This window comes from Arachis ipaensis, chromosome B8 (genome assembly GCF_059453495.1).
Source record: "Arachis ipaensis isolate K30076 ecotype BB chromosome B8, ASM5945349v1, whole genome shotgun sequence".
In the NCBI taxonomy this organism is placed as follows: domain Eukaryota; kingdom Viridiplantae; phylum Streptophyta; class Magnoliopsida; order Fabales; family Fabaceae; genus Arachis; species Arachis ipaensis.
In genome coordinates, this window is record NC_142443.1 from 7,990,119 (window position 1) to 8,013,828 (window position 23,710).

Below are 23,710 nucleotides of genomic sequence, written 5' to 3' on the forward strand. Positions count from 1 at the left end.
CGTATCACTTACAGTCCACGTCATCATGCCATGTCATCACGTCGTTAATGGAAAATAGGTCAGGAACTAATATGGTGCATTTTTTTTCAATCTCAGGGACATAATTGGTGCAATTGGAATCTCAAAGACGATTTTAGTGCACGACGCCAATCTCAAGGACCATTTTGGAATTTAACTCGCTTAAATTGTCATAGTATCACATTATAAATTATAAATCATTATAATATGAGGTTTTATTTGGTAAGAAAAGTCTTAAAGATAAATGTTTTTTTTTTTTTCAAAACAACATTTTCAAATAAAATATAAAACTGAAGATTCCAATACATCTGATATATAAAAAATTTAAAATCTTAGGACCCGTATAAATATAATTGGGAAAATTTTTTATTTCTACTATCTTTCATGTTTAAAACTTTGTGCAAGCAAAAAACCCAAACAATTATTATTATTTTATGTAAAACTTAAACTCATACGTATCCTAATAGCTATTACTAACTATGTTGACTTGGTTGACTGCTAATTTGAACTGTTGCTGTTACCTCTTCAGTCTTCATAGCCACCAAAATAATCTCTTTGCAGATAGCAACCCTCACCATGCCCACGAGTCTCATTCTTTTCACATTGTCCATATTTTTTCCATCACAAAACCATTAATATTTGATTCAAAGCTTTGACTTGTCACATATTCTTTCCTTTTCTAAAGTTTTCCTTCTTCAAGTGAACATATTCTGTCCAATTTAGCACCCCCTTTTCATTTTCCTTTCTTGTACCACCATTTCTGGGTTGGAACCATGCTCATTCATGAACCTGGGTTTCTTCTTTTGCTCTTACTTCATTTCTAGTTCCTTTACCAGCTAAATTCATCTGGGAACCCATCAAAATGTGATTTTTCTTCCATCCCTATTAGTTTTCTGGTGTTTTCAGATTCTGGGTGACCACAAGTTTGAGTCTTTATGGTGAAAAGTTTGGTGGGGTTGGCTTGAATTTTTTGTGTGCTACAAAATATGAAGTCGTTTGTTGTTTCCCACCTTGTGATTTGGACCATCTTTTGTGGTGGTATTTTCTGCAGTAGGCCTGCAAGTGTGAACATTGGTGCAGTCTTCACCTTCGATTCGGTCATTGGTAGAGCTGCAAAGGTGGCCATGAAAATGGCCGTTGATGATGTCAATGCTGACCCTAGAATCCTCAATGGCACCCACCTCAACTTGATAATGAAGGATGCTGCCTGCAGTGTCTTTCTGGGAGCTATTGGAGGTGGCAAGCTTGATCCTTGAGCACCTTGTTTATAGTATTTCTATTTTTGTTTTGAATTTAAATGATTCGTCAAGTAGTTTGGTTTTCTAGCATATGTCATGTAACAATTAATTGCTTAGGAAATATTTCACATTATTAAGTGATGTCTCTTTTAGACAATTCTAAGTTTGAATGCCGTGAGGTTCTTAATGTTGTTGACTTCTGCTTCTAAAATTCTCAGTCAATATCAAAGGTTTATTGTTCTGTTCTATGATGTTTCATGATGCATATTACTACCTTCTTGCATACTTGGTTATAGCCTTATAGGTATTTGTGACATTATCACATTCATTTCTACCTTAATTAATATAATTTGCTTTTTAACCGCAGCTTATTACTTAATGAGGTAGTTCTTGTTGATTTCTCAGTTTGCTTCACTGGTATTTTAATTACTCAGACCTCAGTTTATAGACATTGTTCACTGGATGCATATGGATCAACTTTAACAGGAAGTTCTTGTAAATTTACATTACCTGAATTGAACCTCTGTATACAGCTTTTCAGGCACTCGAGGAAGGGATCGTAGCAATGGTTGGTCCACAGTCGTCTTCTATAGCTCATATGGTATCTCAAATTGCTGATGCTCTCCATGTGCCTCTTGTCTCATATGGTGCCACTGATCCTACCCTGTCCTCCCTTCAGTTCCCTTACTTTTTTCGTACTATACAAAGCGACTTGGAGCAGATGATTGCGGTAGCTGATCTAATTGAATTCAATGAATGGAAGGAGGTCATTGCTGTATACTTGGATGATGATTATGGAAGAAATGGAATGTCGGCTTTGAGGGATGAACTTGAAAATAGGAGATTGAAAATTGCTCATAAGCTACCTTTGAGTATTCAGTTTGATCCAAATGAAATCACCACTTTGCTGAACCAATCCAAATTGTTTGGTCCTCGTGTGTATGTTGTTCATATCAACCTGGATCCAAAACTGAGATTTTTCAACATTGCCAACAAACTTGAAATGATGACCAAAGACTATGTTTGGCTAGTCACTGATTGGCTCTTTGCTACCTTAGATTCTTTCTCCCCAGTGAATCAGACCTCTCTCAGTGTTCTCCAAGGGGTTGTTGGTTTTCGTCAGCATATTCCAGATTCCCGAAAGAAGAGAGGTTTCGTTTCTCAATGGAGAAATGCACATAAAGGTATACCAAATGGTAGTTTGAATGCCTATGGATATTATGCTTATGATACAATATGGGCAGTTGCGCGATCAATTGACAGATTCATCAGATTGCATAATAATATTACCTTTGTAGTTAATCATAAGAATAAGCCATCTCACACACAAGGAAATGATCTTCAACTTGACAAGCTCAAAATCCTTGCTAGTGGATCTGATCTGGGCAGTATATTATTACAGTCAAATTTTACTGGTGTGAGTGGTCGAGTTCAGTTTAATTCAAACAGGAATATCATAAGTGGTGGTTATGATGTTATAAATATCAATCAGAATGCAATGACTACGGTTGGTTATTGGTCTAATTGCTCAGGATTTTCGGTCATCCCCGCTGAAAATCTTAAAACTAAGAAATGTAAAAGGTTAACTCAAGGTCATAAGCTTGGCAATATTACTTGGCCTGGTGGAGGGACAGAAAGACCGCGCGGCTGGGTGATTGCTGATAATGGAAGACCACTGAGAATTGGAGTACCACGTAGAGCAAGTTTTGTTGAATTTGTGACTGTGAAGGATCATCAAATTCTGGGGTACTGCATTGATGTCTTCAACAAGACCCTGGAATTTATTCCATATGAAGTTCCTTACCGTTTCATGCCTGTTGGGAATGGTAAATCAAATCCGAGCTATGATGAACTCGTGAAAAATGTTGCTGACAGTGTAAGATAATTTGCATATTTCCTTTATATAGGCAGTGATTTTGGTTTTCCTGGTTATAAAGAATGTTTTGATGTTTTCTATATCCTTGTTTATGATTGGAAGTTTGTTTCAGGTATATGATGCAGTTGTCGGCGACATTGCAATTGTGACGAACCGTACACAATATGTGGATTTTTCTCAGCCTTATGCAACATCTGGCCTTGTTATAGTGGCTCCTGTCGACAATGCAAGATCAAATGCTTGGGTGTTTCTCCAACCATTCACAGCAGATATGTGGTGTGCTACGGCTGCTTCATTCGTGATGATTGGAGTGGTTATATGGATTCTTGAGCACCGAGTCAATGATGACTTCCGTGGTCCTCCTAAGAGACAACTGGTGACAGCGTTTATGTAAGCCCTTATACTAAAATTGTTTCTGAATTTTCCCCCATTGATTTGCTATGTTTACACCTACAAGTGGTAGTTCAGTGTGATTCAATTAACTTTTAAGACTTTGTTTATGAAATTTGATGCAGCAATATATATATATATATTCCACTATTTACCTTGTGTTTTAGATTCTAATAACTCCTTCTTGTTATTTGTTTTTCAGGTTCAGCCTCTCAACACTGTTTAAGACAAACCGTAAGAAAATCTTTCTCTTTCAGTTTTGTATATCCAATTATGTGATCCTGTATAGACTGTGTAGTTTTGAAATAAAAAACCACAGAAAAAATAAATAGTTATGAATATTTTCTGAGGCTTTCTTGCTATAATGGTAAAATGATATTTAAGATATATGAATTACACTTTGATCTGATGGTCTTTTAAAATTTTCATGAAATCAGAGGAACGGACGATAAGCTCGCTATCCAAAATGGTGATGATAGTCTGGCTTTTCCTATTGATGGTGATCACTGCTAGCTATACAGCAAGCTTGACTTCAATTCTTACAGTGGAGCAGCTCTCATCGCCCATCACAGGAATCGATAGCTTGATTGCGAGCAATTGGCCCATAGGATACCAAGTAGGATCTTTTGCTTACAGCTATCTTACGGATAGTCTTTATATATCAAAATCAAGACTTGTTCAGCTAGGCTCTCCGGAGGAATATGCTAAAGCTCTGAAGAAGGGGCCGTCTAATGGAGGGGTGGCGGCTATCATCGATGAGCTTCCTTACGTGGAGTTATTTCTGTCAAAAGAAACCGGGTTTGGTATCATTGGACAGCCATTTACCAAAAGCAGTTGGGGATTTGTAAGTTCAAAATGATTATATGCATGATAAAACCAAACATTCTATCACGAAACCTTTTTGTCCAATACATAATGTTCAAATTCTTAAACTCTAGTTTGAAGCAGAGACTTGTAGGACTATACAGAACTGCATTTTAGTCATTTGGTTCTTTGAAAATCTGTTATGACTATTTGTGTCATTTCCTGACATATTTTAACATTGAACCAGGCTTTCCAAAAAGAGTCTCCTCTCGCCCTCGACATGTCCACGGCTATTCTAAAACTCGCCGAGAGCGGAGAGCTCCAGAAGATACATGACAAGTGGCTCTGTAAGATGGGTTGCTCTGAAAAAACAACAAGCAACTCCAAGCCTGACCAACTTCACTTGATTAGTTTTTGGGGTCTGTATCTGTCATGTGGTGTTGTCACTCTCGCCTCGCTTTTGGTGTTTCTTCTGCGAGCGATTCGCCAATACGCTCGCTTCAAACGACGGGAAAAGGACATTGCTGTCGCCTCATCGTCGGAACCATCAAAGACCAGCAGCCATTGTTCCCAGGTTCTCCTTAACTTCTTCAACTTCATTGATGAAAAAGAAGAGGCCATAAAGAAAATATTCACTCAATGTGACAATCCTGAACCTCAAGTCAGATAAGAGAGTATTGGTTCATGGTTCTGCTGCTAAAAGTGATTCATAAAATTGTAGGTTTTAGTAAACTCATACACTGAGAAGCTTTTAATCTATGTATAGTAACAATAATCTGTACCAAAGAATAAAATAAAATAATATAATGTTGGCCATGTATACTAGTACTAAGAACTGTTACTCTACTAACATGTGATTTTTCTTTTCAAGTAATAATAATGTCAACACATGAATCAAATGCAATTGTTATAATCTTCAATCTTGTAGTAGTTTCATCAAAACATAGACTTTTCTTTCATAATTCCTTAGAATAAGATTTTCTCCATTTTTTATAGCCAGTTCTAGTATGATTATGTTATAATGACTATATTAGTTATATAAATATTAAAATTAAAGTAATATTTTTTATATTTTAATAATATTTTTTGTTTTTTAAATTAAAAAATGTTATTAAATAATAAAAATATTATATTAATTTTTAGTAATATTTTTTAAAATATCATAACTATCAAAATTACCGTCACGTAGTCGTACTAAAATCTACCTTATATTATATGATATGATTAGGTTCATTTATGTGCCAAAAATAATCAAGCAATTATTAATATTACATAGGCTATTGACTTAGAAATTTTAAGTCTACCCTAGAAGAGAGAAGAGAAAGGTAGCGTTTGTTTTGAGGTACTGAGACAAAGACTGAGAGATTGAGAAGGAGTATTGTGTTTGTTAGTTCAAAGACTGGTACTAAAATTTCTGTCTCTGTCTTTAAAATTTCAGTATTTCAGTACCTTCAAAAAGTAAGGACACATGGGACTGAAATTTTTAGAAATAGAGACTAAAACTTTAATAACATTTTATACCTAAAATACTTTTATTTTTAATTAATTAATTTCAATTTTTGTACTTAGTCTCTATCAATCTCAATCTTTCTGTCTCTGTCTCTCTATCAAAAACTAAGATCCTACAGTCCTACAGGCATGTGCTCATAAAAATTAGAGTGGAGGAAGTAAATCAAAATGTGAATATGTAATGCGGGAACCAATCAGACAACTCTATCTACAGTGTCGCATTTTGTGTCAAATGACAAAAATATGGTTCATGTGTTGTCTTTATCCCTTTTCCTTCAAGTTGGACCTACTTGTCTGAGCCATATCAGGTGAATAAATTTTGTGGTGCTTAAGCTTACACTCAATTTGTAATTATTGGTATATAAAAGTTCACACTTTATATTTTGTGTCAACTAAATTTTCTTGTTGTTTTTAAAATGTTACTCCCCTCTTTATTTTTTTGTAAATTAAATATCGTTTTTTAATTTCAAAAAGTTATGAATTAATTTTATCTATTATACTCTCTATTATTAATTAAAAAATTTAAAAAATTTAAAAAATTGAGAATTAATGGAGATAAAGAATAATACTAATATACTATAATTTCTTTCTTTTGATTATTTATATTTTTAATAAAATTTAATAATTATTTAAATAACCATGCACAACTAAAGACATAGTTAATTTGAAAAAAAAAAAGAATTATGTTGTGTTTATCCTAATTTTATCACACTAATCTTAATTCAAATTCTTAATTTTTTTAAAGTTGTTCAAGTTAACTGACATTATAGTTAATTTCTTATTCTTTTTCTTTCACATTTAGTTAGCCCCTTTTAAATGCCTATTTATTGAAGAACATGGGTCCATATCAGAATGATTTAAAGTTTATTTATTAAGAAATGTATAAATCAACTTTAATTAAAAAGCAGGGAGAAAGGAATACGCAATTATCTTCCAAGATCCTGAAAAAGGAAAAGCAAAGAAAAGACATAAGAAAAGAAAAGAAAATAATGAAAGATACCATCATTAACAATTTATTGGCGGGAGTAAAGATCATTGTCATCTATGATCTATCTATTTATCTATTTTTATTATATAAAAATTAATACCAATTTTTTATATATTAAATTTAAACTATATTTTTTTCTCTAATAATACTACATCATTAATTTTAATTACTTAACAAAACTTTAAAAATTAATCAATTAATTTTTAGTAAAATAATAAAATTTATCGTAAAATATAATAATATGTGATCTACTTATATATTATACATAAGATTTTTAAGTTTTAACTTTTAACACTATTATTTTATTTTACATTCGTGATTTGTCTATAAAAAATATTTACACTAATAAATAAAAAGAAGCTTATCTACTGAAAAATAATTTTATTAGATGATTACAAAATAAAAATATTTATCATTATTTTAAAACAAATTTACGAAAAAAATTCTTATTTTTTTTACTATTTATATTTTTTTAAGATTCTTATAATTATACTTATTTTAATATTTTATTTAAATAAAAAAATTAATTTTAATCATTTTTCAATACTATTTTAAATTTGTATCACTCGAGACATTATCTGATAGAATAGATTTAAAAAAATATTAATAAGTATTTTTACTTTATGCTATTTAAATTATTGTTATTAAAACTAACTTATGCAATATATATATATATATATATATATATATATATATAAGTCAATAAATATTCTAAAAATTTTTATTCTTACTATTATAGATGTTATTAAAAATCTGTATACACTAAGAGAAGAAAAACAAGTAAATGTCAAAGAAAAATCTACAAAAAATACGAAAAATAAAATTTTCGTGCTACAACATAAAAAAATATTATAGATTCAAATTATAAAAAATTCTATCATTCTTACTATTATAAATGTCATTGAAAATCTGTATACACTAAGAGAAGAAAAATAAGTAGATGTAAAAAAAAATCTACAAAAAATACGAAAAATAAAATTTGGTGCTACAATATAAAAAATTATTACATATTTAAATTATAAAAAATTCTATCAAATTCTATCAAATTATACTTACGGGGATGCTACACATCCATGTAACTATGTAACCAAGTTGGTCCAACACCAAAAAAATCCAATACCATTAAATAGAATGTGAAATACACGCGCCCAATACACATGAAATCGCCCAACGCCTCTTCTCCCCCACGCTTCTTCTTCTTTTCACGCTCGTTTACGCACGGAGCGTCTTCTTCTTTTTCGCCTTCTTCTTCGTGTTCCTCTTTCTCCTCCTTCTCTTCCTTTTTCGCGTTCATTCTTCTTCACGTGTTTTCTTCTTATCGTCATTCTTTTGTTGTTGTTGCTGCGGTACTTTTTTGTCTTTTCCTCTTTCTCTCTCTGGTGAAGAAGCAGTAGAAGGTGAGAAAGAAGAGTTTTGAATAGTACATAATGAACCGAACACAGTTTTCATGGTGAACCGAATATAGTACTCATGGTGAACCGAACATAGTACTCATGGTGAACCAAAAATAATACAATTGTATAGTACTGAGTGAACGAAACATAATCCATTATATAAAATCAAATTCAAACAGCTTTCTGCAGAATGAACCGAACACAATACACATGGTGAACCGAACACAGTACTCATGGTGAACCGAACATAGTACTCATGGTGAACTGAAAACAATACAATTGTATAGTATTGAGTGAACAAAACATAATCCATTATATAAAATCAAATTCAAATAACTCTGCCTACAATTTACATATTATCAATTCAATTCAATTCAGTACACCTCCGTCAATTTAATTCAATTCAAATTAGCAATTGCATTCTATTCAATTCGATTCAAAATTGAATAATCCAAACTTTGTCATTTTGATTCGTTTCAGAAGAGTAATCCAAATCGCTCTCCTGTTTACCAAAAAATTATGAACTCCTAAACACTAAAACCAGAACCCTGAACACTGAACCCTGAACCCATAAACCCTAAATCCCTAAAACCCTAAAACCTAAACCCTAAATCATACACCATAAAACCTAAACCCTAAACCCTAAACTCTGAACCCGAACCCTGAACTCTGAACTCTGAATCCTGAATGCTAAACTCTAAACCCTGAACCCGAACCCTGAACACTAAACTCTGAACCCTAAATACTAAACCCTGAACCATACCGTAAACCCTAAACCCCTAAAATCATGAACCCTGAACCCTAAACCCTAAACCCTCAACCATGAACACGGTGAACCGAAATTAATATACGGGACGAACCAAAAGTTTGAAACACACTGAACCCCTGTACACTGAACTCTGAACCTATAAACCCTAAACCCTAAAACCCTAAACTTTGAAACCCTATCGTCATTCTTTTGTTGTTGTTGCTGATGTATTTTTTTGTCTTTTCCTCATTCTCTCTCTGGTGAAGAAGCAGTAGAAGGTGAGAAAGAAGAGTTTTGAATAGTGCAGAATGAATTGAACACAGTACTCATGGTGAACCAAAATTTTAGTTATGGTAAACCGAAATCTTAATTACGATGAAACAATTATATAGTGCTTAGGGAAGAAAACAGAACATATTGGTCTAATTTTTGTTAGACTCCTTTCTGCGGACCGAACCGAAAACATGAAAGTGATGAACCACCTCTTTAGTACTTACCGAACCGAAAAGTTACTCACATTTACTCAGAGAGGAAGAAGAGTTTTGAATAGTGCAGAATGAACCAAACACAGTGCTCATGGTGAACCGAACACAGTACTCATGGTGAACCGAAATCTTAATTACGGTGAAACAATTTTATAGTGCTTAGGGAAGAAAATAGAAAATATTGGTCTAATTTTTGTTAGACTCCTTTCTATGGACCAAACCGAAAACATGAAAGTGATGAATCACCTCTTTAGTATTTACCGAACCGAAAAGTTACTCACATTTACTCAGCGTTACTCACAATTACTAACACTCACAATTACTCACAGTTACATATTATCAATTCAATTGAATTCAATTTAGATGTAGATCACCTCAATCCATTCAATTCACTTCAAATAAAATTAAAAGTTTCATTCCATTAAATTCTATTCAAAATTCAATAATCCAAACCTCATCAAATTGATGCGTTTGAGAAGAATCATCAAAATTGCACTCATTCAACTGATTTGAAGTTGATTCATTCATTGTTTCAAGGTTTAATTACTCTGTTGGTCCCTATAGTTTCGTGAAATTTTCAATTAGGTCTCTATACTTTTTTTCTTTTTAATTGGTCCCTGTACCAAATTTTTTTTTTCAATTAAGTCCCTCTTAGTAGTAATTGGCTTAATTTTATAGGGACCCAACTAAAAAAAAGAATTGGTATAGGGACCTAAATAAAAGGAAAAAAAGTGTAGAGACCCAATTAAAAAAAAATTTGGTGCAAGGACTCAATTAAAAGAAAAAAAAGTATAGGGACCTAATTGAAAATTTTGCGAAACTATAGGAACCAGCAGAGTAAAAGTGCAGATCGAAGAAAAAAACGAAGAAGAAGATGAACGACGAAGATAATTGCGTTGAATCAATCCAGATCCATAATACAGAGAAGAAAAACGCGAAAGAAGAGAACAACGAATTTAATTAGGTTGAAGAAGAAGAAGAAGGAGAAGGAGAAGAAGGAGAAGAAGAAGGATAAGGAGAAGGAGAAGGAGAAGAAGAAGAAGAAGACAAACGGGATGTGGGGTGTGGAGTGAAAATTACTTGGACACCGTTCATGTAATTTTTACATGGATGTAGAGCTTTTCCCTTATATTTATCATAAAATTTTTTATTAAATTATAAATTACTAACTCAATAATGATTACATATTCAACATTAAATTAAAAGTTACAAATCAAAGTGCTACAATAACTTTTGTACTATTTGATAAAAAAATTATTGAACACAACTGCCTCAAATCTAATTACACTCCAAGTACCGATGACACTAAAGCATCATCTCAATTGAAGAATTTATACAACCTCACACTTATATTAGAAGTCAAAGTAAATTATTTTAACTTAAAAAAAGACTCTTAACAATACACTGTTACTAAGATATTTGTCCTAATAAAAAATACTGAAACTCAACTCTTATTACAACAAATCTAATAGGTAATACTAAAAAAATTTTATTTATTCAAAACATCATTTATATTGCTCGTTTATATTTTTTATTGATTATAAGAACCAACTTCACCAACACTAATATCATCTGATCTAAGATAACATACATACCAATTAAGAGATTAAGAAAAAAGAAAAGTAAACGAATCCAAAGCACATCTTTAAATAAAACCATACATACAAAGATAAAACAAAAAACCAATAAAAAATATATACAAGTTAACAATTAAAAAAAAGCATATCTTCACAAGAATATATGAAAAAAAAAAAGTCTAACGACAATTAAAAATAAAAAAAATAAACACCACATAAAAAAAACTAAATCTCTCGATTAAAATAAATAAAAAAATAAAAACAACAAATAAAAGTATAACTTTGTACAATTTTAATATACAAAATTTTTGTATTATAAAATATTAAATAAAAATACATCAAATTTAATATTAATTTATATATAATTTAATTAATTTTTAAATAATATAATATTTATTAAAATATATTTTATATCATCATTAATTTATCACCCTACGTATTACACGCGTCTCAATCTAAATCTTAAGTTAATTATTAAACTTTAAACGACCATACATAAATCATTAATATCGATGTGTGACGAACCGGTATCACTAGTTTGGAATCAATTCCTTACTTTGAAATAAATATAATAAAATAACAAAAATTGTATATTGTATGGTTGTTACAAGAAGGTGCATGTAAAATTCATTCAAATTCGGTGATACGTTATTTGCAATCCTAACTTTAGCTGTCAGGAATTTTTTTTCCTTTAAAAAAAAAAATTAGTACGAAATATAAATATTTGAATTAATGAATCTCGAACAATTAGATTGAATCAGCTGATGATAAGAATAAAGCAGTTTAAACACTTTTTTTTTTAATTTTATTTTACTTTAATGTTGACAGAACTGAACCAATATTTTAACTTATAATTATCGTTTCATACTTCAATTATAGGCTATAAGGCTATAACTATGACATTTGGGTTTATAATGACGTGTTATTGTTTGACTTATTTCAATTCAGCAATACAAATGTTAACAAATATGCTTGAGGCTAATAAAAATTAATTTTCTAGATAACCATATGTTATACATGATTCATAAAATATATGCCACGTTACCTTGCAAGGAATAATAAGTAAACTCACATTCACGCATATATATAATCAAATAAGAATTTATATATTGTTTTACATTTTATGATTGTAATAATATGGTATTTTACTGAAATCATTATCTTGCTTCATTTTCTAAAATTCTCTTTTTGTGAACTTTGGATAATGGCCACAGTGTATATATACATATTAAAACTACTTTGAACATGTGATACATGAAAATTATTACCATATAAAGTGACGTTCATGAATCTGACCAAGAAATGTTTGTTCTTTGTGACCAAGAATTTTATCAACTTAGAAAAGGACAAATTTTGGAGTGTTTATATCCTATACCATATTTTGGACAAATAATGAAAGGGCATGGGATATTTTTTGGGAACCAAAAGATAATCTACTGTGACTGTTACAAATTCAAGATATTACAGATAAAGACACTTTTGGTTGGGGTATCTAGTACCTACCAACAATGTCTGAATCTGAATGATATTTTTTTAACATTTTGTACTTTGTTAAATTGCTCTAGTCATTTGATTCTTTCATGTGCATAATATGAGGTAAAACTGAAGTGATAATTAAGGCACTGGTTGATGCCTGAAACTTTGAAAGCTTTGTGAATGATTCTTTGCTTTGATCTTGGAACATTGTAGCTTCTTTCAGTGATGTAATGAGTTCATAACTCTTGCAAGTTGCAACTAGCTAGCTACAAAGCTCTTTATCTTCTGTTGAGTGTGGTATTGAGGTAATCTCAGATACCCTATATCTTCTTTAACTTGTTCTCAAGGTTTTCTGTTATGTTGCATATTATATTGTTTCTTTTCTCAAATTGACAATTATATATACTAGGCATGTGGGTCTCCACTTTACAAACACACCCCAATATTTTATGTATGGTTTTTCTGCCTTTTAAGTGTTTGTTTTATTGTCTGAATAACTGAGCTTGATTGGGTTATTATTACTTGTGATAGTAACATATATATTTAAATAAGGCTTGAAGTCTGGATATGCTGAATATCATATCTTTTTCATCTGGGTAAGGGTGTATCTCATTTTTTTAACTTCAAATTGCTGATACAATGTTTTTTCTTCTCTTGAGTGATGAATCTTGTTTTCCTTGCTGCAAATGTGGAAGTTCTTAAATTCCTCTGAAGTTGTTGGTTGTAGGTAAATATATCCTTGTGTTTGCCTCATTCTGGTTATGATTATTCTTGTCATGTGTTGATGTTCCTCTTTGTGCTGCTCCTGAAACTGGTTGGCACATGACATGTGCTTTGTTTTGATGCTGGTTTGATAACAGGTTCTCTCAAAAATGGAGGTGCACTTGCTTACAAGGCATGGCAGCATGGTGATGGTGTTGTTCCTCTTGGTTTTCTGCTCCTGGATTCCAATAGAAGTGATGGGGAGGACAGGAGCTACCATTGGAAACGCTACCGTTTCTTCTTTGAGTCCAAGAGTTTTGAAAATTGGGGTGCTGTTTACTTTGAATTCTGTCATTGGAAGATCAGCTAAAGCTGGTGTATTGGCTGCTATTGATGATGTTAATGCTAACAAAAGCATCCTTCGTTCGACTAAACTTGAAATTATGTTGCATGATACAAATTGCAGCGGGTTTCTTGGAACCGTGGAAGGTATTTTCCGAAACTTCTCAGTAGCTTCAAGCTGCATTTCTTTTGTTGAAACTGTAATTGTCTTGTTATGGACCCTGGCAATCAAATAAAACATGTTCTATAGCTTCTTATTCGGGTTTTGTAACTTTATGAATTACCATATCAAAAAAGAAAAAGAAAAAAAAATCTCTCTTACAGTGAATTTGCCTAAATGTCTATGCTTGTTAATTCACATTATTCTATGCAGTAGTATGTGTTTCATTGCATGTTAAATGTATATTCTTCCAAAAATAGTGTATGCATAATCAATCATTTCCCCATTTGTGTGGCCATCTTTGTTGATAAGAATCAATTTATAACATCTTAGTATTTCATTGTTCTCATAGGACAGAAACCAGAGAGGAGTTTCTGTGGACTATATATGTTTAGATAGTACATGTTCTCTTGCATTTTGGGTGTGAGAAAAGGGAATTTGATTGATTTTGTTGATCATGTAGCTCTGCAGTTGATGGAGAATGAAGTGGTTGCTGCAATTGGTCCACAATCATCTGGAATAGCTCATGTCATCTCTCATGTGGCTAATGAACTCCATGTGCCTCTTCTTTCATTCGCGACAGATCCTGCTCTAGTGTCACTCCAGTATCCATATTTCATCCGCACCACACCAGATGACTATTTCCAGATGTATGCAATTGCAGACTTGGTTGATCACTATAGGTGGAGGGAGGTAATAGCTATCTTTGTAGATGATGACAATGGAAGAAATGGAATTTCAGTGTTGGGCGATGCGCTTGCTAAGAAACGTGCCAAGATATCTTACAAGGCTGCATTCCCTCCTGGAGCCCCCATGAGTAATATCAGTGACTTGTTGAATCAGGTGAACCTGATGGAATCACGTGTTTATGTGCTGCATGTTAATCCTGATTCTGGCTTGTCAATTTTTGCACTTGCCAAGAAGATTGGGATGATGACTAGTGGCTATGTGTGGATTGCAACAGATTGGCTTCCTTCTGTGCTGGATTCTATGGAGCAGGTTAACACTGACACCCTTAATATACTACAAGGAGTTGTTGCTCTGCGGCATCACACGCCTGACACTGATCTTAAGAAGAGTTTCATCTCAAATCTGAAGAGCAGAAAGAACAATGAGACTGCAGGCTTCAATTCTTATGCATTCTATGCATATGATTCTGTTTGGTTAGCGGCGCGTGCTCTGGATACTTTTCTCAATGAAGGTGGAAACATATCTTTCTCCTCGGATCCTAAGTTGCAAGACACAAATTCAAGCATGTTGCATTTTTCAGCACTCCGTGTGTTTGATGGCGGTGATAAGTTTCTTCAGACAATTCTGGAAACAAACTTCACTGGTGTGAGTGGCCCAGTTCAGTTTGGTATGGATAAGAATTTGATTCATCCAGCTTATGATATCATGAATATCGGCGGGTTTGGAACTCGTAGGATTGGTTATTGGTCTAATTATTCTGGTCTCTCAGTAACAGCTCCTGAAATTTTGTATCTGAAACCACCTAACGCTTCGGCAAGCAACCAACACCTATATAGTGTTATATGGCCTGGAGAAACAACAGTTACACCAAGGGGATGGGTATTCCCAAACAATGGGAAACCATTGAGAATCGCAGTGCCTAATCGAGTAAGCTATTTGGAGTTTGTTGGTAAGGACAAGAACCCTCCTGGGGTAAAAGGCTATTGCATTGATGTCTTTGAAGCAGCCATAAAGTTGTTGCCTTATCCTGTCCCAACAGAATATATATTATATGGTCATGGTGATAGAAATCCCAGCTATGATGACCTTGCATATCAGGTTGCACAAAATGTAAGTTTCTTAGTCTAATTTTTGGCTTAATTTATTAATCATATTTCTTAATCTAAGTAGCTATCTTGAGGTTGTAGTTATGTTAACATAATACTTTCCTTTTTTTCAGAACTTTGATGCAGTTGTTGGAGATATTACAATTGTCACAAACAGGACAAGGATTGTGGATTTTACTCAGCCTTACATGGAATCAGGGCTGGTGGTTGTTGTTCCTGTTAAGGAAATCAAGTCAAGCCCTTGGTCCTTTCTAAAGCCATTCACCACTAAAATGTGGTTAGTTACCGGTGCATTCTTTCTCTTCGTGGGAGCCGTCGTGTGGATTCTCGAGCACCGGCACAATGAAGAATTCCGCGGTCCTCCAAGGAAACAAATTATAACAGTGTGTTGGTTAGTATGTTTTGATCATTTTAAAGCCTTTTCAGATAAATCTTGCATCTTATTTAGGCTCAAATCTTCTCGTGCTGAGAGCAGTTCCTCTTGTGCAGGTTTAGTTTCTCAACAATGTTTTTCTCACACAGTATGTTCCTCAAATTTCTCACTTCTATTTTTTTTTTCCATTTTCTGTTGTAACACTCCTTATATGTTTTGTATCATACATGGTTTGAGAACTCTGACTTCTATCTTCTCTGCTTTTCACCTTGCACAGGAGAGAACACTGTGAGTGCACTCGGTCGATTGGTTCTACTCATATGGCTTTGGGTGGTTTTAATCATCAATTCAAGCTACACAGCTAGCTTAACATCCATCCTTACAGTGCAGCAACTTTCATCACAGATTGAAGGAATTGACAGCTTGATCTCAGGTACTCAACCAATTGGAATCCAAGAAGGATCTTTTGCGAAAAAGTATCTGACAGATGAACTCAACATAGCACCATCTAGGATAGTTACACTGAAAAATATGGAGGCATATGTTGATGCCCTTGAACGCGGACCAAGGAATGGAGGGGTTGTGGCCATTGTTGATGAGCTTCCTTATATTCAGCTCTTCATGTCCAATACCAACTGTAAGTTCAGAACAGTTGGACAGGAGTTCACTAAAAGTGGTTGGGGATTTGTAAGTATCCTCAATTCTTCATATGCATGTCTATAGTTTTTTACACTCCTTAAATTTATGCCAAGTTTTCTTGTAAGATTATCTTATTCTGATGTCATTATTTTCAAATGGGATCACAGGCATTCCAAAGGGATTCACCGCTTGCTGTTGATTTGTCAACTGCCATCCTTCAACTTTCGGAGAACGGGGAACTGCAAAAGATCCATGACAAATGGCTTTTGAAACGAGACTGCACTGCGCAACTCAACGTTGAAGACTCAAATAAACTGTCTCTGAGTAGCTTCTGGGGCCTCTTTCTCATATGTGGCGTTGCATGCTTCCTTTCTTTGGTTGTATTCTTTGTTAGAGTGTTCTGTCAATACACCAGATTTAGCCCTGAGCCTGAACAAGTTGATGTGGAAATTCAACCAAGGCCTCCTAGAAGGAACCTCAAAAGTACTAGTTTCAAGGACTTGATGGAATTTGTGGATACGAAAGAAAAAGAAATCAAAGAGAGACTTAGGAATAGTAAAAGGAGAAGAAGCCAGAGTCTAGATGAGCAATCTAGTTCATCACCCTCCTAAGTTAACCATGTACATTTATTTTTGGTTGGTAACTCCTTTTAACCATCCTATTTTTGTTATACCATAGCAACTATTAGTGACACAAATTTGTCTACACTGAAATATATAAAAAGTTTAGCTTTTCCTTTTTGCTGAGGAAATTATAGCTCTAAGTGTTAATAATTTTGTTTGTTTATGCAAACCCTTAATATGTAGCAAACTGTTTCCTCTTGAAAATAAGATGCAGCAACTGCATTCAACTTTTCTATATAATATCACACACTACTATTATTAAATTCTGCAAGACTCCTTAAACCGTTAAATAATTTCAACTTGTACTCTTAAAACTGAAAAAAAATTAATCTAAAAAATATGGCTATTTCACATGTTTTCTATCGTAACATGCTGAACTATGCATGATATTGTCTTGTTTTTCAACTGCAAACATGATTTGTTTATCCGTTTTCCGGTAAAAGCAAAGTTTATTCTTTAAACATTATTTGGATCCATATAGGGTTGTGTTAAGCTTGCGACAACTAACGTAAAACAATGTCGCATCTCAATGCATGACACGATGCAATGACGTCTTTGATCTATGTAGCCGACCCGACTTAGTGGGATAAGGCTTTGTTAAGTAAGTATTTTTATATATATTTTTCATCAACATACAACACTATTAGTTAGTTAGAGTCTACAATTTCTCCTAGAATATAAAATTTGCACAAAACAATATCAAATTTCATTTCAGCATTATTATTTCAAAAAAAAAAGTGAGAAACTTCAGAAATCTTATTTTGGTACTTCTGCAGAGTAATGACAGTTTCTTGAAGACTATCCAATTCTTACGTTAATTAATAATTCTGTTTTTATTTTCATCGATTATAATCCACTATAATATAAAGCAAGGAAGATTAGTGTTACTATTTCCACGGTGGCCCTTCTTTATTACCATTCATGAGAATATGCAAAGCACTCTCATTAACTAAAAGAAGATTAAGATTTTTTATACGACCAAGAAATGGAGGCGTTTAAGAGACGACAAATGTGTGAGTCCTCATATGATATTTTTGAGGAGTATTATTGCTTCTCTATTGGCAATAATAATTGTTATAATCAAAGTTTGTCTGGGTTTACTACTATAAACCAGAAGATAATAAAAATGTCACTGATAGTTAAAGGTGCGTAATTGGTTATATATCTAACACATGCAATGATGATTCTTGCTTTGTGATTTTTCAGAGATTCTTCTCTAGAAAATGGAGCTGCTTTCAATCACAAGGCATGGCAACATGATGGTTCTGTTGCTTTTGGTTTTATGGTCCTGCAGGTGGATTCCAATGCAAGTTTCGGGTAGAAAAGGAACTACCTTTGCAGATTCTACTGTTGATCCTAAACCAAATGTTTCGAGAATTGGAGCACTCTTTACTGTGAATTCTGTCATTGGAAGAACAGCTAGACCTGCAATACTTGATGCCATTGATGATGTTAATGCCAACACAAGCATTCTCCCTCACACTAAACTTGAACTTATCTTGCATGATACAGATTGCAGCGGGTTTCTTGGAATAGCAGAAGGTATTTCCCAACCTTTTAGAAACCAATTATAGGAGTAGTTACTTATTTGTTATTTCTTTGTACTCCATTTTTTTCCCCTTCAATTAGTTGCGGTTGAAGCTATATATGTGTGCCACCTTGGACCATATTCTTCACAGAAAATATATCATTCATTGCATAATCAGGTTCAGTTTTTGTGTATGAATTACCATATATGTATATAAACAAGAGAAAGTAGATACCAACAAACACATGGTTTAGCTGAAGGAGTGCACTGTGCTTGCTTAACAAGAGATCTTGAATTCAAGGCAATGCTTTGATTGTATTCTTTGTTAGAGTGCTTTGTCAGTACTCCAAATTCAGACCAAAGGCTAAGCAATTAGATGATGAAGAAATTCAATCAACAAGGCCTAAAATCAAAATTGCTAGTTTCAAGGACTTGATTGAATTTGTGGATAAGAGAGAAGCAGAAATTAAAGAGATACTTAAGCACGAGAGTGATAAAAGTGCAAGTTTAGTGGTGAATCAATCTAACTCCTAGCCCTCTTAATCAACCTTGAAAACTTTTCTATTCTACTTTGTATTATTTCTCTTACTTTTGTTATACAATTATAAAAATGGTCACAAAAAGAATTTCTCTTAGTTTTAAGATACAAATTAGAGTAAAAAATATTTTTTATCATTGAAATTTGTTAAAAATTTTAAAAATATTCGTAAATTTTATTTTAAAAAAATTTTATTTACATTAAATGTATTTTTAACAACTAATTTTTAAAAATTTTAAGTCAATTTAACAATAATACTTGATAACTAAGAGCTAATTGCTCATATTAAAGATTATCTTTGTAATGTTATTGAAGTAGTCCTAAATTAAGGGATATATTTAATACAAATCAAAACTTCTTATACAAAATTGAAATAAAATAAAATTTAAAAATATTTCTAAAATTTTTAAGAAATTTTAAAAACAAAAAATATATTTCCCTACGAAACACCACTTTTAACCCTTTGAATATAATTTGGTTTATCCAAAAGTATTAACCCTTAATCGGTAACAAATTATTCTCTCTTGTAATATAATACAGCAAATTAAGTTTAATGATCTTATCCTATAGATGTAGACCCTCAGGCCTCAGCTACCATCAAAGCTAGTAATTTTTTAAAGGAATCTTTGTATCTCACCAACCACATTCACATTATTAAGATTTTTCCTTGGTTAATGAGTTCTGTATTATAATTAAGTTTAGCTAATAGATGTTCTCATACATGTTAACACGTTTTTATATAAAAAAAAAACATATAAAATTTAAATTTTTAATGTATTTATTTATATATTTATTAAAATAAATTTGCATTTTTTTATTAATAATAATATTAATATAAGTTCTTAAGACACTGATTAACTAAACCTAAATAATTATCCTATAGAGATGCCGCCAGTTTGCTCCTTATTTTTTAAAGATATTTTTTCTTTGTTGTTTAAAGGAAGATAATTACAATAATTGTTAGATACACAAATCTGCAAAAATAAATATATAATTATGCATTATTAAAGAATTCCGCATAGGTCTTATCCGCCAATAATTATAAAAGTTACGCTAAAATTATACATCTAAATAAACAATATGGGCAGTCGCCCATTCCACATGTTTTTTATGGGAACATGCTTACAACCTATGCATGATATTGTCTTGTTTTTCAGCTGCAAAGCTTATTTGTTTATCCTTTCTGGGTAAAGCATAAGCTTATTTTTTAAAATTAAAAGAAAAAGGACCCTGTACTTCCCTTAATTATTTCATATATGCTTTGTATTTGGTATTACCTTTTATTTAATATTTATAACTGGCAATACATTTTTCATCATACAATCATATGAGTTAGCTAGAGTAGTATATAATTCTCTTAGAATTTAAATTTGGCCTAAGGGAAAGTGCAAGATATAGTCTATTAATATTATTGCCAGCTTAATTGAACTGCCAATAATATAACAGAATTATACATACATTTATCCAAAATATCCACTTCTTTTCGTTCTATTCCAAACATTTCAAAATTAACTCAATGTTCTAATCGAATAAAAAGGAAACTTAGAAGTTTGAAAGACAACATTATCATTCCTTAGGAAAGAGGCATGTTTTATCATTTTAATTTTACAGCAAATGGTAGAGCAAGGAGTGGCAAACACTAGGAATTTACATTCTATGTAACAAACATGGAATTTGTGGCGATTATAACAATAAACATGTGATCAAGAAATTATTGTAAAAGTTATTTCAACAATGCAAGTGGCCATGTTTTTTATTGGACAAGCAACATGCCAACATATACTGCAGAACAAGATGTACAGGATACCTATTTTGCATAGCAAAATAACAAACATAGGTTTAGTTACATATGATCTGCATAAAAACCATCCATGTTGAGGAATGAAGTTGAAAACCAAAGGGATTTGTAGGAGTGGAATTACTCAACTTTTACAGGTTTCTCCTCTCTCTTTGGAGGTTCCAAATCCAGATAGGTAAATGGCTCTGTTGGTTCCTCGCTGCAAAATCCAAAACTGTCATAAGCAACATGACAGAACACTCGCAAAAATGTAATTGGAAAACTTTTCGGGCTATTTGAGAGTTAGGAAAACTCCTGCCCGCAATAAAATTGCCAGCTTCATTGTATGAGTAATCAAGAAATAGTTGATATGATTCTAATAATGACTAATTCTCTAGGTTTCAAGAACTTATGGCGTAACAAATGTAATATAGTAATAGTATATACCACATAGACATGTATATGTTGAAATTGAATGTTGAACTAATTCACAACATTCAGTAGTAAAGCTATTCATATTCCAGCATAGATAGATGATAATAATAATACTCACCCAGGTTTAGAACGCATGCATTTCCAGAAGAGCTTGAAAGGCCCTGGAACTGTCTTAAATGGGTTCCCCTCAAAACAAGCCTGCACAATTTGTGAAATAATAACAGCAAGTTTATACCAACTAAATAAAGATAACAAGTGAAATAACCAAAGACCTGAAAACTTAAATCCCATTTCTCATTCCATCATGACCATTCTAATAGGTTTTATATATATATAAAATTTGCATATTTCTCTCCTCTATCTTGTGTTCTAATGAGATTTCCACAGATTTTACTAATTGAGACATAATTTAGAAAGTTTCATGTTAGTGGCAAGAATGCTTCCATTGTCACTATGAAAACTATGAAACTTAAGGATCAATTACAATTTTCTCAGGGCAAAATTCCACGAAATGAAACTAAACAACCATGACTAAAAAAAAATCACACGCCCTCATTGGAACCTTATCACAAGAATACAATCAACATGTCCAAAACACCAAATTACGAAATGTTCCTCACAAAAAATGAAACTTTGGAACACAAATGAAGCGACTTTGAAAGAAAAGAAGACAATTGGAAAAATGGAGTTGAAATTGATGAAGGGGGTTTCACCTGAACGACATCTTCAACACGGTCGTTACATCGGTGAGCTTTGGGTTCACGATGACCCTCTCCGGTGATTCCCCATGGACTCTCTCTCCTCGGCACTGGCCTCGGCTCGCTCATCTTCTTCTTCTGTGCAATTCAACTGAACCTGTCCCTGGAGCTACTCTCTACTGGTTCATTCTGCTCCTTGATTTGGACTAAATGGGCCTACCTTTTCAACTTGGCCCCAATAAGTTTTAACAACAAAAAATACTAAGTGGGCCAGGCCCATCTTGAAGAAGAGAAAGACCAAAAAATAATAAATATTTTAAATAAGTGTCAAGGTTCGAATTTCACTCTAGTGTATGTAATAATTTATTGGCTAATAGCAAACTTTTAAATAAAACTATCCGCAACGAATTAGTCATTAACCTTTTAGGCTGAGAAATATCATAGAAAATAAAAAAATTTGATGTTATTCATACATCAAATATTTTTAATATTTATATAAAAATATAGTTATTATTAATTAATTATATATTTAAGTTATTTTTAATTAATAAAATGAACACATATATTAACTATTAAAAAATATTAGTATTAAAATAATATCTATTATAAAATTTTAGACTTAGTAAGATAAAAAGAACCCCAAAGAATGAATCACTTCTTAAAAGGTAAACAATACAAGTACATTCCATGACCTAAACAAATAAAAAAAGAATAAAATAATATCGACATGTAAATGGGTTGATGTATCTAAACAATTCTTCACTTTTTACGTTATTTTGCCCTTAAAAATTATGTGTGTGATATTTTAAGTAAAATTAACTCAAATATACACACTAAGTACTTAATTAAGAGATTCAATTATTGTCTCTATAGTGTACATTAAAAATAAATGGTTTATTTTTTATTTAAATAAATAAAATTAATTATTTACTCAATTAAATAGAATTTTAATTTTTTTTTTATTGTTTTAAATATTTAAGTATGATTTCATTGGCACAAAGAGCGAAATCAAAGAATATATGGATTGACTCGTTACTATCAGCGAATGCTGCGAGGATTGAATTCAATAAATTTTATTGATACTGGTAACGAAATCGAAAAAGAAAATCATGTTTATCACAAAAGAAAATTAGTGATATTTATAGAATGAATTTCGCTGTCAGTAACAACGCGATTAATGTAATCCTTAATTTCGTTTTTTGTACCAGCAAAATTATGCTTAAATATTTAAAATAATTAAAATTTAAAAATTTCTTTAATTGAATAAATAATTAATTTCTTTTATTTAAATAAAAAATATTATTATTTATTACAATTAAATCATTATTATTCATATTAACATTATATTGATTTATTATTTTTTAATGAGAAAAGCGGGATAAGACCTCCAAAACAATAAGACAAGAAAAACAGAATTAACTAGCACTTCTCAAATATAGAGTGCCATTACAATCAAGTAACAAGGTATAATAAAATCGAAGGTTTTCCATGGTTGAGTTTTAGAGAGGAGTTTTTATTTATGTTTCGAGGTTTTTTTTTTTTTTTTTTTGGTCAAGTAGATTGGACAACCTTCAATCTTAGGTATCACAACACACC

General features: G+C 32.1%; 3 protein-coding genes across 6 annotated transcripts; 2 read left to right on the top strand and 1 right to left on the bottom strand.

The window, feature by feature from the left end:
• Window positions 1-497: 497 nt before the first annotated feature.
• On the top strand, window positions 498-5,155 carry GLR5 (glutamate receptor 5). The gene is made up of 6 exons (XM_016315265.3): window positions 498-1,254; window positions 1,790-3,132; window positions 3,245-3,522; window positions 3,725-3,756; window positions 3,960-4,366; window positions 4,574-5,155. The coding sequence occupies exons 1-6, from the start codon at window positions 1,005-1,007 to the stop codon at window positions 4,994-4,996; spliced, it is 2,733 nt and encodes a 910-aa protein (XP_016170751.1). The 5' UTR covers window positions 498-1,004; the 3' UTR covers window positions 4,997-5,155.
• Window positions 5,156-12,418: 7,263 nt separating this feature from the next.
• Window positions 12,419-17,266, top strand: LOC107613400 (glutamate receptor 3.4). Of its 4 annotated transcripts, none has more exons than XM_088497113.1 (8): window positions 12,552-12,808; window positions 13,163-13,230; window positions 13,364-13,694; window positions 14,171-15,507; window positions 15,617-15,894; window positions 15,993-16,024; window positions 16,154-16,563; window positions 16,683-17,266. In XM_088497113.1, the coding sequence occupies exons 3-8, from the start codon at window positions 13,376-13,378 to the stop codon at window positions 17,124-17,126; spliced, it is 2,820 nt and encodes a 939-aa protein (XP_088353239.1). In that variant the 5' UTR covers window positions 12,552-12,808; window positions 13,163-13,230; window positions 13,364-13,375; the 3' UTR covers window positions 17,127-17,266. The 4 variants fall into 4 exon arrangements, with proteins under 4 accessions (XP_016170857.1, XP_088353239.1, XP_020964426.1 ...); XM_021108766.2 differs by lacking the exon at window positions 12,552-12,808 and adding an exon at window positions 12,934-13,099 and having other exon boundaries at window positions 13,199-13,230; XM_016315371.3 differs by lacking the exon at window positions 13,163-13,230 and having other exon boundaries at window positions 12,419-12,808.
• Window positions 17,267-20,887: 3,621 nt separating this feature from the next.
• LOC107614318 (uncharacterized) lies at window positions 20,888-22,327 on the bottom strand. The gene is made up of 3 exons (XM_016316528.2): window positions 22,130-22,327; window positions 21,535-21,614; window positions 20,888-21,201 (listed from the first exon to the last, which is right to left on the bottom strand). Exons 1-3 carry the CDS (start codon window positions 22,241-22,243, stop codon window positions 21,123-21,125), a joined length of 273 nt encoding a protein of 90 aa, XP_016172014.1. The 5' UTR covers window positions 22,244-22,327; the 3' UTR covers window positions 20,888-21,122.
• Window positions 22,328-23,710: the final 1,383 nt, after the last annotated feature.